A 14,434-nucleotide genomic window follows, 5' to 3' on the forward strand; every position below is an offset into this window, starting at 1 on the left:
CCCTCACAGACATGGATGGACCTGCTAATGCCTGGTGCTGTCCAGTCAGGAGCACAGACAATGTGACCCCCCCTCCCAAGCAGGAGCAGTGCCATGTGCCTGCTGCTGGCCTCCCAGGTGCTTACAAACATTGACTTGACCAACATCTGACTAGATGATCTCCAAATGTCCTTTGCAACCAGAGAAAGACACCTTCTCTCCCTCAAGCCCCCTTGAAGCCTGCCTACCCACCTGCAGACTGCTGGCAAAGCAGCCCCTGAGGCCAAAGGTTGCTGCTAGGCAGAACATGCCCTGAAGATCACAAGGGTGCAAAGCAGTTCTGGAGAGCAAGACCTGGGGGTCCAGGTGGACTACAGCCTGGCTATGAGCCAGCAATGTGCCCTTGCCACCAAGAAAGCCAATGGTCTCTTGGGATGCAATAGGAAGACTGTTGCCAGGAGGTCAAGGGAGGGGATCTTCAGGGGATCGCCAGTCTTCAAAAAAGGCAAGAAGGAGGACCCAGGCAACTACAGACCAGTCAGCCTCACCTCCGTCCCCGGAAAAGTGATGGAACGGCTCATACTGGCCGTTGTCTCCAGGCACATGGAGGACAAGAAGGTGCTCAAGAGTAGTCAGCATGGATTCACCAAGGGGAAATCTTGCCTGACTAACCTGATAGCCTTCTATGATGAAATGACCGGCTGGATAGACGAGGGGAGAGCGGTGGATGTCGTCTATCTCGACTTCACCAAGGCTTTTGACACCGTCCCTCACAACATCCTCCTGGGCAAGCTCCGGAAGTGTGGGATAGATGAGTGGACAGTGAGGTGGATTAGGAACTGGCTGGATGGCAGGGCCCAGAGAGTGGTGATCAGCGGTGCAGAGTCTAGTTGGAGGCCTGTGGCTAGTGGGGTCCCACAGGGGTCAGTCCTTGGTCCAGTCCTGTTCAATTTATTCATCAATGACCTGGATGAAGGCACAGAGTGCTCCCTCAGCAAGTTTGCTGATGACATGAAACTGGGAGGAGTAGCCGATACCCCAGAGGGCTGTGCTGCCATCCAGAGGGACCTGGACAGACTGGACAACTGGGCGGTGAAAAACCTCATGCAATTCAACAAGGCCAAGTGCAAGGTCCTGCACCTGGGGAGGAATAACCCCAGACACCAGTACAGGCTGGGGACCTACCTTGTGGAGAGCAGCTCTGCAGAGAAAGACCTGGGTGTCATGGTGGATGATAAGTTGACCATGAGGCAGCAGTGCGCCCTCGTGGCCAAGAAGGCCAATGGAATCCTGGGCTGCATTAAGAAGAGCATCTCTAGCAGGTCGAGGGAGGTGATCCTGCCCCTCTACTCAGCCCTGGTGAGGCCGCATCTGGAGTACTGTGTCCACTTCTGGGCTCCACAGTACAAGAGGGATGTGGAGCTGCTGGAGAGAGTCCAGCGCAGGGCTACAAGGATGATCAGGGGCCTGGAACATCTGCCCTATGAGGAGAGGCTGAGGGAGCTGGGCCTGTTCAGCCTGGAGAAGAGAAAGCTGAGAGGGGATCTAATCAGTGTATATAAATACCTCAAGGGAGGGAGTGCAGAGGACGGGGATGGTCTCTTTTCAGTGGTGGCCACTGATAGGACTAGAGGAAATGGCCGGAAACTGAAACATCAAAAATTCCATAAGAACTTAAGGAAAAATTTCTTACCAGTGAGGGTGACAGAGCACTGGAACAGGCTGCCCAGAGAGGTTGTAGAGTCTCCTTCTCTGGAGATCTTCAAAACCCTCTTGGATGCAGTCCTGTGCCACGTGCTCTAGGTGTCCCTGCGTATGCAGGGGGGTTGGACTAGATGATCTCTAGAGGTCCCTTCCAACCCTAAGCATTCTATGATTCTATGATTCTATGATTCTATGATCCTGCCTCTCTACTAAGTCCTGGGGAGGCCACCCCTTGAGTCCTGTGCTGGGCTCCGCAGTACAAGAGGGACATGAAGCTACTGGAGAGAGCCCAGCATAGGTCTACAAAGTTGATCAGGGAGCTGGAGCATCTCTCCTGTGAGGAGAAGGTGAGAGAACTGGGCCTGTTTTAGCCTGGAGAAGAGAAGGCTGAGAGGGGATCTTATCAGGGTGTGCAAATACCTGAAGGGAGGATGCCAAGAGCATAAGAGGATAGCCCAGACTCTTTTCAGTGGTGACTAGTGATGGCACAAGAGGCAACAGACACAAATTGAAGCACAGGAAGTTCTGCCTGAGGAAACTTGAGGAAAAGCATCATGACTGTGAAGGTGACAGAGCACTGGCATGGGTTGCCCAGAAAGGTTGTGAAGTCACCTTGTCTGCAGATATTACAGACCTCCCTAGACAGGATCCTGTACAATGTGCTGTAGGTGAAACTGCTTTATCAAGGGGTTTGAACTAGATCATCTGCAAAGCTCCTTCCAACCTCAACCATTCTGTGATTCTATAAACGGTCTCCACTGGAATATATCAGCTTTTTGAGCTGTAGGGATATGCCTGTCCCTCAGCTTTATTGTGAGGGCTGCTCTAGTAGGATAGAAGGCATCTCAGGTCATTAGAGATGAACAAGGAAATGCCTGACCTGGCCTCCCACTAAAGCTCTATCTCCAGTGATTCCATTAGGACCTTTAGGCCAGGAACTTGCAAGCAGACCATGTGCATGCTTAGCCTGGTAAGGGGGAATCCCATCTGCCATGTATTTGTGGAGTTCCTGAGTTAGCTGAATCCTTCTCCAAACCTGGCGCTTCTGAAGAGACATGTGGAGCCCAAATAATCCATCTGAATAAGTCATCTGAATCATATATGCACCATGTATCAACAAGCTCCCTTCTTATCCCTGTCTGGGTGTCCTGCCTAGTTAAGAGATGTGACTCAGGACTTCCCATGGGACATTTCTAACTTTGGTAGATAATCATTATTTGATGAAATAAACTGCAACATTGGAATGTGTATCCCTGTACTCTTTAGAGAAGGAAAACAGGTTACTCTACTTGATGGAACATATCCAGAGGGAGGAATCCCAAGGGACAGAGTAATTCATGAATTGAGCTGGGCCGCAGCTCATGGCAGCCTGGCAGCACTTCCCAGAGACAGCCGTGTGCAGGAGCAGCTCCTGTGCCAAGAGCAGCAGGGCTGCGGGCACTGCCTGCTGCTGCGGACAGGGGAGAAGAGAGGACAGAGAGGTGAAAGGCAGTGTGGAGTGGGAGGACAGAGGAGAGCTCATGGTGGGAGCAATCTGTGACATGGTAAGTCACCGGCTGCAGGGTAATGCTACTGAGGTTTCTGGAGGGGTCTCCAGCACCCCTCCAGCTGATGACTTTTTTTTTTTTTTTTTTGAGGACTGTTCTCCCTGCTTCTATTTCGCATATGAGGAGATGCTTCAGAACAGTAATTCTCTGTCCCAGCATCACAAGGTCAGGGCATCGTGACTGCTTCTTTTGGAGCTGGTGCAAGACAGTGAAGGCAATGTGGGCACATTGGTTCTTCAGAGCACTGTTCTTCAGGACAGTGTCCATGCGCCCCAAGGTGCTGTGTGCCCAGTGCAGTGATTCTGTGAGGATCAGCACTCAGCCTGCCAGGGCGCTGCAGGGAGAAGCTCTGGGTGGGTGGAGAGATCCCCTCTTGGCAGGTTCATTCTCCTGCTGAGAGGCTGCTGTGTGGGGTCAGGGATGCTCACAGCTCAGCCTCACCCACACCACATATCTGGAAGGGGATTTTCAAGAGGACACTCTTGGGAAGCTTCTATGAAAGGGAAGGGAGTATCCAGAGGCTAGGATTTTGTTTTGTATCTTTGACAAGGCAGCAAATGAATGGGACATTTTAGGTTTAGATGCCTGAAGGAGAGCTCTGCAGTGCTGCTCTGAGGGATCAATAGGTCTACGAGGACCACACAATATTCCTTCAACTGCCTTTTCACCTGTGGGCAGCAGCAATATCCCCTTTGCAGCTCTCCTCATTCTCATTGTGCTTAGTCTCACTCCACTCTCAACGGCAAGGGCTCCAGGGAATTTCTGACCTCCCCTGCAGTCAGATTTCCTGAACAGCAGAGCTGCCTCTCTCCTGCCATGTGCCCATTTCCCATTGCAAGGCACAGGGGCTGAGAACCACTGTCCTGGAAGTCCACACTGTCTAGGAAGTGCAACCTGGGGACGGTGCTGCTCTGTCTCTCTGTCCTCCCTTGGCAGCAGTCACAGTGTTTCTCCTCGTTTCCCTGCCTCTCCTTTCTGCTCTTGTCCTGGCAGTCAGCTGGGGCTTCAGCTACAAATTCAGATACTCACCCTGAGGTCCTGCCATGGAGGTGTCTGAAGAGGGGCAATGTGCCCAGGGTGCTGGGCAGCGTCATTGGAGGGGCTGCAAAGGGGTTGACTCTCCCTTTAGGAGACTCTGTGGCTGTCAGGACACCTGACTGTCTCTGTTGTCCTGCTGGGTTTGTGAGCTGCCCTCCATAAGTGGATTCAGTGCACAGAGCCTTTGCCATGTCATTAGCAGTGTCCTGTTCTCTCCATCATGTATCCACCTTGAGCTAAGAGGGAGAGCAAAGTTAAATGAGTGCTTTGAAACCCATCTTCTATGATCTCAACAGAGTCCAGGTTTGTTTGGAGGAACAAAGCAGATGGACTCAACAGCACTCTACACTGTTCCCTAAGCAGCAGAGAGCCCATTTCCTTCTCCAGTCTGCTTAATGTTCACATTTTCAGAAATAGAGACATCTGTCTTTATTTGCATATCAATAAAGACATGCAAAGAACCTGACGAGATATGGTGACAGAATCTAAAAATTTCCAAAATAAGTAATTTTAAAACAAAATGCTAAAACCCCCTGCTGCACCCCAAACTCCTTGGAAGTGTGTGTGGGAATATGAAAAGACCCTTTATATTAAAGGTGGATGTCCTGTGACATCAACTCCGTAAAGAACAGATATCAAGAACCAGCCCTTTATACACATTGGCGTAGAGTAACTCAGGCTCCGGTTCCTCCCAGAACACTCAGGTAGAGCAGAGACTGAGGAGCTGACTGAAGGTGACAGTGAGAAGAAGAAATCCCTGAGGGTTGGGATGCGGTCCAGAAGCATTTCTGTGAAAAATGGAAAGTTTATTTCAGAGAAAATTCTTCTAAGCTATTATTGCCTTTTTTCCCTACACAGTTTTCCTGAGCTCAATGGAATAGATGTCCAACAGCAGCTCCCTCAATGAGTTCCTCCTCCTGCTGTTCTCAGACAGGCGGGAGCTGCAGCTCTTGCACTTCTCGCTCTTCCTGGCCATCTACCTGGCTGCCCTCCTGGCCAACGGCCTCATCATCACAGCTGTAGCCTGTGACCACCGCCTCCACACCCCGATGTACTTCTTTCTTCTCAACCTCTCCCTCCTCGACCTTGGATCCATTTCTACCACCGTCCCCAAATCCATGGCCAATTCCCTCTGGGACAGCAGGGACATTTCCTACTTGGGTTGTGCTACGCAGATCTTTTTCTTTTTCTTCTTTATCTCAGCAGAGTATCGTCTCCTCACAGTCATGGCCTATGACCGCTACATTGCCATCTGCAGACCCCTGCACTATGGGACCCTGCTGGGCAGCAGAGTTTGTGTCAAAATGGCAGCAGCTGCCTGGACCAGTGGCCTTCTCTATGCTCTCCTGCACACTGGGAACACATTTTCCATTCCCCTCTGCCAAGGTAATGAGGTGGAGCAGTTTTTTTGCGAGATCCCCCAGATCCTCAAGCTCTCCTGCTCAGATGCCTACCTCAGGGAAGTTGGAGCTATTTTGGTTAGTCTTTGTTTAGCCTTTGGGTGTTTCATTTTCATCATGGTGTCCTATGTGCAGATCTTCAGAGCTGTGCTGAGGATCCCCTCTGTGCTGGGCCGTCACAAAGCCTTTTCCATGTGCCTCCCGCACCTGGCTGTGGTCCTCCTGTTTGCCAGTACTTCATTTTTTGCCTACCGGAAGCCCCCCTCCATCTCCTGCCCAGCTCTGGATCTGGTCCTGGCTGTTTTGTACTTGCTGGTGCCTCCTACACTGAACCCCGTCATCTACAGCTTGAGGAACAAGGAGCTCAAAGCTGCACTGAGGAAACTGGTTCAGTGGGTACAATGCCGAGACCATCTGCATCTACTGCACGACTGACGATGTATATCTACTCATCCCCAGGGTAACTGGCATTAAGGGTCTTGCTTGCTTGCTTGCTTGCTTTCTCTCCTTCCCTCTTTCTCTCTCTCTTCCTCTCTTTCTTTGTCTTTCTTTCTCTCTTTCTTTCTCTCTTTCTTTCTTTCTCTCTTTCTCTCTCTCTTCCTTCCTTCCTTCCTTCCTTCCTTCCTTCCTTCCTTCCTTCCTTCCTTCCTTCCTTCCTTCCTTCCTTCCTTCCTTCCTTCCTTCCTTCCTTCCTTCCTTCCTTCCTTCCTTCCTTCCTTCCTTCCTTCCTTCCTTCCTTCCTTCCTTCCTTCCTTCCTTCCTTCCTTCCTCCCTCCCTCCCTCCCTCCCTCCCTCCCTTCTTTTCTTCCTCCCTTCCTCTCTTCCTTCCTCCCTTCCTCTCTTTCTTCCTTCCTTCCTCTCTTCCTCTCTTCCTTTTCATTCCTCTCTCCCTGCCTTCCTTCCTCTCTTCCTCTTTTCCTTCCGTCCTCTCTTCCTTTCTTTCTCTCATCCTCTATCTCTGTCTCTCTCTTTCTCTCTCTTTCTCTCTGTCTTTCTGTCTGTCTTCCTTTTTCTGCTTAAAAATAAAAGCTTCCAGTTAACACCACTTAACATCTAGAATCTCTCATTTGAATCTCACTGAGAGACTGTCCTGAAGAAGGCAGATAGTCTTCGCCCTTCATCAGCATCACTGGGGGAACCTCTGAGCCCCTGCTCTAAGCTGCTTGAATGCCTGCAGGTTTCCTGGAGAAACATCCACCAACAGAATCACGGAATCACAGAATGGTTGAGGTTGGAAGAGACCTCTAGAGCTCATCTAGTCCAACCCCGCTACTCAAGCAGGGACACCTAGAGCACGTGGCACAGGGTCACATCCGGGCGGGTTTTGAAGATCTCCAGAGAAGGAGACTCCACAGCCTCTCTGGGCAGCCTGTTGCAGGGCTCTGTTACCCTCACAGTGAAGAAGTTCTTCATATGCAGATTAAATTTCCTATGTTTCAACTTGTACCCATTACCCCTCGTCCTGTCACATGTCCTGTATGTCTTTAGGAGTCAGTCTGGATTGATAGCAATTGGGAATGTTGCAGTCACTATCCCTGAAATCTGAATAATAATAACAACAACACCAAAAACCTTTAAAAGCAGAAATACTTGTCTATTACTGATGTCTCTAACTTTCAGCTACACTCTTGAAACGCCCTCTGTTAGCCATAAAAGTCTTGAAGAAAATTGCCGAGAGAAATAATGTTTGTCAGGGGTGCTTGCTTTTTAACGAGCCATGTGGTGTCCTTGGAGCTGAGTCCATGAATTGCAGCTATGGAAAGGAAATTGAACAAAATTGAACAAAATATTGCAGAATTCCAAGTCAGAAGCAAATCCCCAAGTTTTGCAGAGCGTTAATAGTCTCACTGAGAGCCATTAATAACAACAACTCATCAAGGGCTGATTAAAACTCAAACATGTAATGACTGATAATAGGTACAGGAAATACTCAGGGGGCTCTGATGCTGCATGCACCCTTGATGTGTTTTATCAAGGAAAATGGCTGAGCATGGACAGAGAAACTCTGGGAAGTGAGATCTTTTCTCCCATGCATTGCCCAGGGCTCTTCCTGGCATCAGTGTGCAGGTGAGGATGGGCAATGCTGAATGCAGGACAAACACATGGCACCCCTCACGGTCCACAAAAGGGTAATGGGGGCAATAAAGCCCCAGTGTTTCCTAGCAGGCCTTGCTGGCAGAGACAACAGCCATAGCACATAGCCCACAGCACGTAGCATGTACTTCCTGCAGCATCAGCTTTGGGCTGAGACCTGGTTTCTGTGGCCTTGATTCTGCCTGGAAAACCTCCAGGGTTGGAAATGCACAGCAGAGATGCTCCCATATCCAGGGGAGTTAATCAAGTGTCTGCTCTGAATTAATTTCATGAGCTCTTTGCAGTGTCAGAACTTGTGCAGGTCTGAGCTTCTTAGTGAGAGGAGCTCTAGGGATAATTGGCATTGAGTGTCATTGCAGATGGGCAAGGAGATTCTTCAGCTAATCCCCAGCTGCAGCTCCAGAAGGCTGTGGGAGTCCTGGTTGCTCCATCAGGGCAGACAGACACTTGCACATGTCCTGGAGCACCTCTGTCCCTTCAAATGTCCAAAGGTGGGTGTGTGTGTCCAGCTGCCTCCTTCTCTCCATCCCTATCAATTACAGTGGCAGCTTAGACAGGAATCTCCCATGAAGAGAGACATTAAATTTCGTGAAGGGGAAACCTCCTGTGAATTTATGGAGCACAGAGGAAGGAACTGAACCCTGCTCCATCCCAGGAGCTTCTCAGTGGGCATTTGGTGAATAGATTAACTCCCTGTGAAGAGACCAAGGAGCAGGAGTTAATGAACAAGCTTTCTGCTCCTGGGCAGGCATCCTTTCCTCTTATGAGATGAGAGCAGAGGCTTCCCCAGTGGGACATTTCCATCTCATAGATGATCATGCCCTGATGGGACCAACTGCAGTGCTGGACTCCAGGCTCTCAGAGTCTCTTTCCATGGCTTACGAAGGGACCATTGGTGATCATTTTAGACTACATCGGTGGACATTTCCCAGGAATGACCCTGCTGCCTTTCAGGAACGGTCAGCCCTAGAGTCCCATCTCCAGCTGGGTCCCTGATCCTGAGCTGGGCCTGGCCCCTGGGACTGCGGGAGCCCATGGCAACCTGGCAGGTGCTGCAGAGAGACAGCTCTGCCCAGGAGCAGCTCCTCATAAAGGAGCAGCAAGACTCAGGGCACTGCCCGCAGGCACCAGGCTGGGATGAGTCGCTCATAAGTGAAAGACAGTTGGGATTGGGAGGGCGGCTGAGCTCGCTGCAGGCAGAAACCTCCCCAGCCCTTGACACGGTAAGTCTCTGGCTGCAGGGCTACACTGCTGCGATTCCTGGAGGGATCTTCTGAACCTGGCGCCTTCAGCAGCTGATTGGATTTGTCAGGGTGGCTCTCCCAGCTTCTCCTGTTTGGAGCTGGTCGTGCTTTAGAGCAGGGACTCCCAGCCACACATTCAGAGGGATCACGGCTGCCTTTGCCCACCCCTCTGCCTGCAGACACAGCCAGCATCCCCTCCCCAGCCTCAGCAAGGTTTGTCTCACCTGCTCTTTTGCACCTGCAAACACGGAGGTGCCCTGGGCAGGGTCCTGCCCCTTGCAGGTGTCTACAGGGCAGAGCTGAGCACCCAGCGGGTGCAATGGGGTCTATGAACATGGACAGGGCAGAGACGTGGGGATAGAGAAGCAACTCCTGCAGGGACGGCTCGAGGCAATGGAATCATGGTGAGAGGGTGAGAGGAAACTGCCTCCTGCAGCGCCCCTTCCCACCAGCACAGCCCTCTGCACTCCAGGCCATTGGGGCCAGGGCAGGAGTTGTCCCAGAGCAGCCAGATGTCCAGGAGAGGAGACACATCTGAGTGCCCCTCTGTCCCTGCCAGGCCCTGCCTCCCTTGGCACAGCTATCATGGTGTTACTCCATGATCCCACCTGCCCACGCTGCCCTTCTCCTTCCCTTGGACTCTGTGGGCAGGGGGTTTCTGATGCAGGTCAGACAGTGGCCCTGTGGGTCCTGCCATGCAGATGGGTCCTGGACTGTAAGGTGCCCAAGTGCCCTCTAAGCTGTGGGGCTCAGGGCAGTGCGGTTGGAGGAGCTTGGAATGAGCCACCTCTCTCATCAGGACACCCCATCCTTAGGACATCCTGCCATCTCCCTGGGTGCCCGTCTGGGCTGCAAGCTGCCCTCCGGAAGAGCTCAGCTCCCCCGTTACAGCAGGTGCTGTCTGGGTGCCCCAGGGAGAAGCCTCCTGGAATCTGAGGTCACAGAATCGCTGCAGGGAGGTGGATGTGGGCAGCTGGCAGGAGCCCAAAGTGTTGCTGGCTCCAAGGGGAGGGCGGAAACCTCCCTGAAATCCCCTCCAAAAGAGTGCTGGTGGACATGATGTAAAGGAATCCTCTGCTCTCCATGGGGTCATTTAATTGAGGGGTAACACGAGTGCAAGCATCCTACACATCCAAGGTGAGAGCACAGGGCAATTGAGACCAAGGCAGATGGAGAGGCCAGCGCTGCTCCCCCATCATCAAGGGCAAGAGCTGAAGCCATAGAGCTCAAGGATGGTCCTGCTAAAATCGCGGGGAGGCAATGAGTGTGTGTTTGGGCACGGATATGGGAAAGTTTTGCTCAGAGAAGTTTCCTCTAACTTGTCCATGTCTTTTCTTCCTCACATATTGCCCCTATGCTGCAAAGGAACAAATGTCCAACAGGAGCTCCCTCAGTGAGTTCCTCCTCCTGCCATTCTCATACAGGCGGGAGCTGCAGCTCTGGCACTTCTCGCTCTTCCTGGCCGTCTACCTGGCTGCCCTCCTGGCCAGCGGCCTCATCATCACAGCCGTAGCCTGCGACCACCACCTCCACACCCCGATGTACTTCTTCCTCCTCAACCTCTCCCTCCTCGACCTGGGCTCCATATCCACCACTGTCCCCAAATCCATGGCCAATTCCCTGTGGAACACCAGGGCTATTTCCTACTTGGGATGTGCTGCCCAGATCCTTATGTTTGTCTTTTTCATGTCAGCGGAGTTTTCTCTCCTCACAGTCATGGCCTATGACCGCTACGTTGCCATCTGCAGACCCCTGCACTACGGGACCCTCCTGGGCAGCAGAGCTTGTGTCAAAATGGCAGCAGCTGCCTGGGCCGGTGGTTTCCTCAATGCTCTCCTGCAAACTGGGAACACATTTTCCCTACCCCTCTGCCAAGGCAATGAGGTGGAGCAGTTCTTCTGTGAGATCCCCCAGATCCTCAAGCTCTCCTGCTCAGACTCCTATCTCAGAGAAGTTGGAGTTATTGTGGTTAGTCTTTGTTTAGCGTTTGGGTGTTTCATTTTCATTGTGGTGTCCTACATGCAGATCTTTGCTGCTGTGCTGCCTTTCCATGTGCCTCCCACACCTGGCCGTGGTCTCCCTTTTTGTCACTACTTCATTTTTTGCCTATCTATCTGAAGCCCCATCCCTCTCCTCACCAGTTCTGAATCTGGTGCTGGCTCTTCTGTACTCGGTGGTGCCTCCAGCCCTGAACCCCCTCATCTACAGCATGAGGAACAAGGAGCTCAAGGCTGCACGGAGGAAATTGTTTCAGTGGGTTCAACGCTAGCACCAATAACCAACCATGCACATCTACTCATCCCCAGATTAACTGACATTGAGAATCTGTGTTCTGTGCTTTTCCTTCCTTCCTTCCTTCCTTCCTTCCTTCCTTCCTTCCTTCCTTCCTTCCTTCCTTCCTTCCTTCCTTCCTTCCTTCCTTCCTTCCTTCCTTCCTTCCTTCCTTCCTTCCTTCCTTCCTTCCTTCCTTCCTTCCCGCCTTCCTTCCTTCCCGCCTTCCTTCCCGCCTTCCTTCCCTCCTTCCTTCCTTCCCGCCTTCCTTCCCTCCTTCCTTCCTTCCTTCCTTCCTTCCTTCCTTCCTTCCTTCCTTCCTTCCTTCCTTCCTTCCTTCCTTCCTTCCTTCCTTCCTTCCTTCCTTCCTTCCTTCCTTCCTTCCTTCCTTCCTTCCTTCCTTCCTTCCTTCCTTCCTTCCTTCCTTCCTTTCTTCCTTCCTTCTTTCCCTCCCTCCCTCCCTCCCTCCCTTCCTTCCTTCCTTCTTTCACCTAGAGGAATCTATGTAACAAAGAGGAGAAAAAGGGAAGCAGAAATCTGAAGAAAGGAAAAAGACAGATAGGGAGGTGTGGGATGTCCTCCAGTACCTTCCCCCATCTTATCACCAAAATCCATGAGGAGCCACAGCTCCTGTCCCCTCTGCACCACCTGCTTGTAGTGACAGTGAAGAGGAGGTGGAATGGGACATTTTGTCCCTTTCAAAACAAGAAAAGGAAGCCAGTAGTACAAGGTGCCAAAAGCCCCAAAGCCAAATAGCAGGTTCCACTGCGAGGCCAGGATCGGCGGGGGCATGGTTTGGATTTGGATTTGTAATCGTGCCATTGACCACCCAAGATAGAAGGGGATTAAAGAAAGAACTACCCCCTTATTTAGATGATCCTACAGGAATTGGGGAAATGAAAACTGAGTATCTAAGAAATGCAGATTATACTTGGCAGGTTTGGGATTTTCTTTTAGGAATCCTTTTTGGATCCCAGGGAAAGAGGATAATCTTGCAAAAAGCTTGTCAATTATGGGAGGATGAGCACACACAGGCAGGCCAAAATGCAGTTTAGCCTGCCCTCAGCAGAGAGGAAGGACATTGGAGGAGGGAATGCCCACAGAGGCCAAGATATGGGTTGGTAGAGGCAGTAGATTCAGAGGCACTCATTTTACAGGAAAGGTCCTTCAAGGTGTCATGACTGCCCTGGGGATTCAGTGGGACTTGCACACCCCTTGGCATCCCCAGAGCTCGGGTAGAGTGGAAAGGATGAACGGGAACATTAAAAAGCATCTTTTGAATTTGGTGTTAGAAACTAAGATGCCGTGGACACGACTTCTACCATTAGCTTTAGCAAGAATAAGAGCAAAACCGAGGGGAGACATTCAGCTGTCCCCCTTTGAAATAATGTTTGGGATTCCCTATCCTGCTAACACCCAACCTGGAAAGGAGGTAGAGATAAGTGATATATATTTAAAACAATATGTGATCAGAATACTTTCTCTTGTGAAGTCTCTCCAACAGAAGGCCAGCTAGCACAGACCTTCCCCTTGGATTTTGCAGTCCATGATATCCAACCAGGGGATTGAGTCTTGGTCAAAGCATGAAAAGAAGCACTGCTGCTGGCAAAGTGGCGTGGACCTTATCAGGTATTACTAACCACAGAAACATCAATCAAGACAGCTGAGCATGGATAGACTCATCATACCAGAGTTAAGATTTCCAGGAGCCCAGAAATCTGGACTTCTTGGTTAAAGGAAGAGGATGGAAAGCCCCGGCTAACTCACCATAGATCTGTACCGCTGGCTGGGAGTGGGTCCGCAGAATAAATGCTGGGTTGCTGGGTCTGTGGGAGTCCAGGAGTATATGAAGACTATCCATGGGTACTAGACCTATCGAACATAAATTGTTAGTTAGTTCTAGCAGTGCTTAGAAATTGTTTACTTTGTACTTAATTATGTCACCCATTTGCATAGCCCAAAGTGGTTAAAGTTTTTTTTTTTTCTTCTTCTTCTTCTTCTTTAACAACCTAAGGGCAAAACCTTGGTAATCACCAGCTTGTGCGGTTCATACAGCAGAACTAGAGGGTTTTTAGTTGCTTAGATTGGCTGTGTGTTGATAAATAAATCCCTCCTTTAAATGTTGCTCCTTGTTTGGAAGTTTGTCACTAGTGGTGGAACCTGGTGGCCCTATGGAGGTGCTGAAGTTTTTTCGCTGGCTCTGTTTTGAAGCTGAGCAGGTTTTCATGCATCCAGACAACGTGTCTATGTGTGTATATGTGTATATACCTCGAGATCAAACAGACATGCACTCTGGGTCCCTGTGCTCTGGCCTTGGACACTCAGCTTTGGAGGACTCAGACCCCGAGTCTCCGCAGTTCTGGGTAGAATTTGAATTTCCTTCTTTTCTTAGGAACCTTCTTCAAGACACTAGTTCAATGAAGACAGTTCAATATCAGCTGGAGAAATGATTCCACTGCCTTCAGATGTGTCATCGTCCTCAGATGTGCTTCCATCCTTTTCATTAGACATGGAATTTAACTTTTCCAGGAAATATGTTCCTATGTTTCCTATGTCTGGTCAAATAAAACCTTTAAAAAGGAAGTGTAATAGCATATACAGTGAACAGTGCTATGCTACATCTGCAGCTAAAACTCTACAAAGGAACCGTGATTACATTAACTTTAATGTCAGCACTCTAGAAGCAGAGTGACTTTTCCAGAGAAGGTCATCCGCTCTTATAAAAATCCTACCTCTTTTCCGACCTGTCTTGGGATCTCTCTTTCTGTTGATTGCTGAGATCTTATCTGCACGCTTGCACATTTGCAGTGATAAACTACTCTTGACAAACTAATGCAGAGCTTCTTTTCTCCCTTCTCTCCCGAACCTCTTCCTTTGTGGACGCAATCCCCAGACCTGACAGCAGATGAGGACAAAAGCAATGAGGAAGCGGAAGAAGGTGAGTAACAGCAACCCGAAAGGATCTCCAGGATCTCCGTTGAGGCTGGCTTCTAGATGAGGGTCGCACTTGGTCAACGCTTGCCCTTCTATTGCACTTAGCCCCCAAAGTTTGGAATTCACTGGCCGAAGTCAGCTGAAGCTGTTGTGAGAATAGATTGTTAAATGAAACGTGGGAGTTTGGCAGGTTTCACTGATTTTCAGTGGTTTCACTTGGAAC

The 14,434-nt window shown here is 50.4% G+C and overlaps 1 protein-coding gene across 1 annotated transcript; it reads left to right on the forward strand.

Annotated features, from left to right (window-relative positions):
- Nucleotides 1-5,149: 5,149 nt before the first annotated feature.
- Nucleotides 5,150-6,103, forward strand: LOC148590939 (olfactory receptor 14A16-like). Its single transcript, XM_088538291.1, has one exon. The coding sequence runs from the start codon at nucleotides 5,150-5,152 to the stop codon at nucleotides 6,101-6,103; it is 954 nt and encodes a 317-aa protein (XP_088394417.1).
- The last annotated feature ends 8,331 nt before the right edge of the window (nucleotides 6,104-14,434 follow it).

Source organism: Tinamus guttatus, unplaced genomic scaffold, assembly GCF_059628265.1.
Source record: "Tinamus guttatus ecotype Peru unplaced genomic scaffold, ASM5962826v1 Tinamus_guttatus_pri_ptg000989l, whole genome shotgun sequence".
In the NCBI taxonomy this organism is placed as follows: domain Eukaryota; kingdom Metazoa; phylum Chordata; class Aves; order Tinamiformes; family Tinamidae; genus Tinamus; species Tinamus guttatus.

Coding starts and splice junctions, on each gene's coding strand:
- LOC148590939 (XM_088538291.1), top strand. CDS start 5,150: ATGTCCAACAGCAGCTCCCTCAATGAGTTCCTCCTCCTGCTGTTCTCA.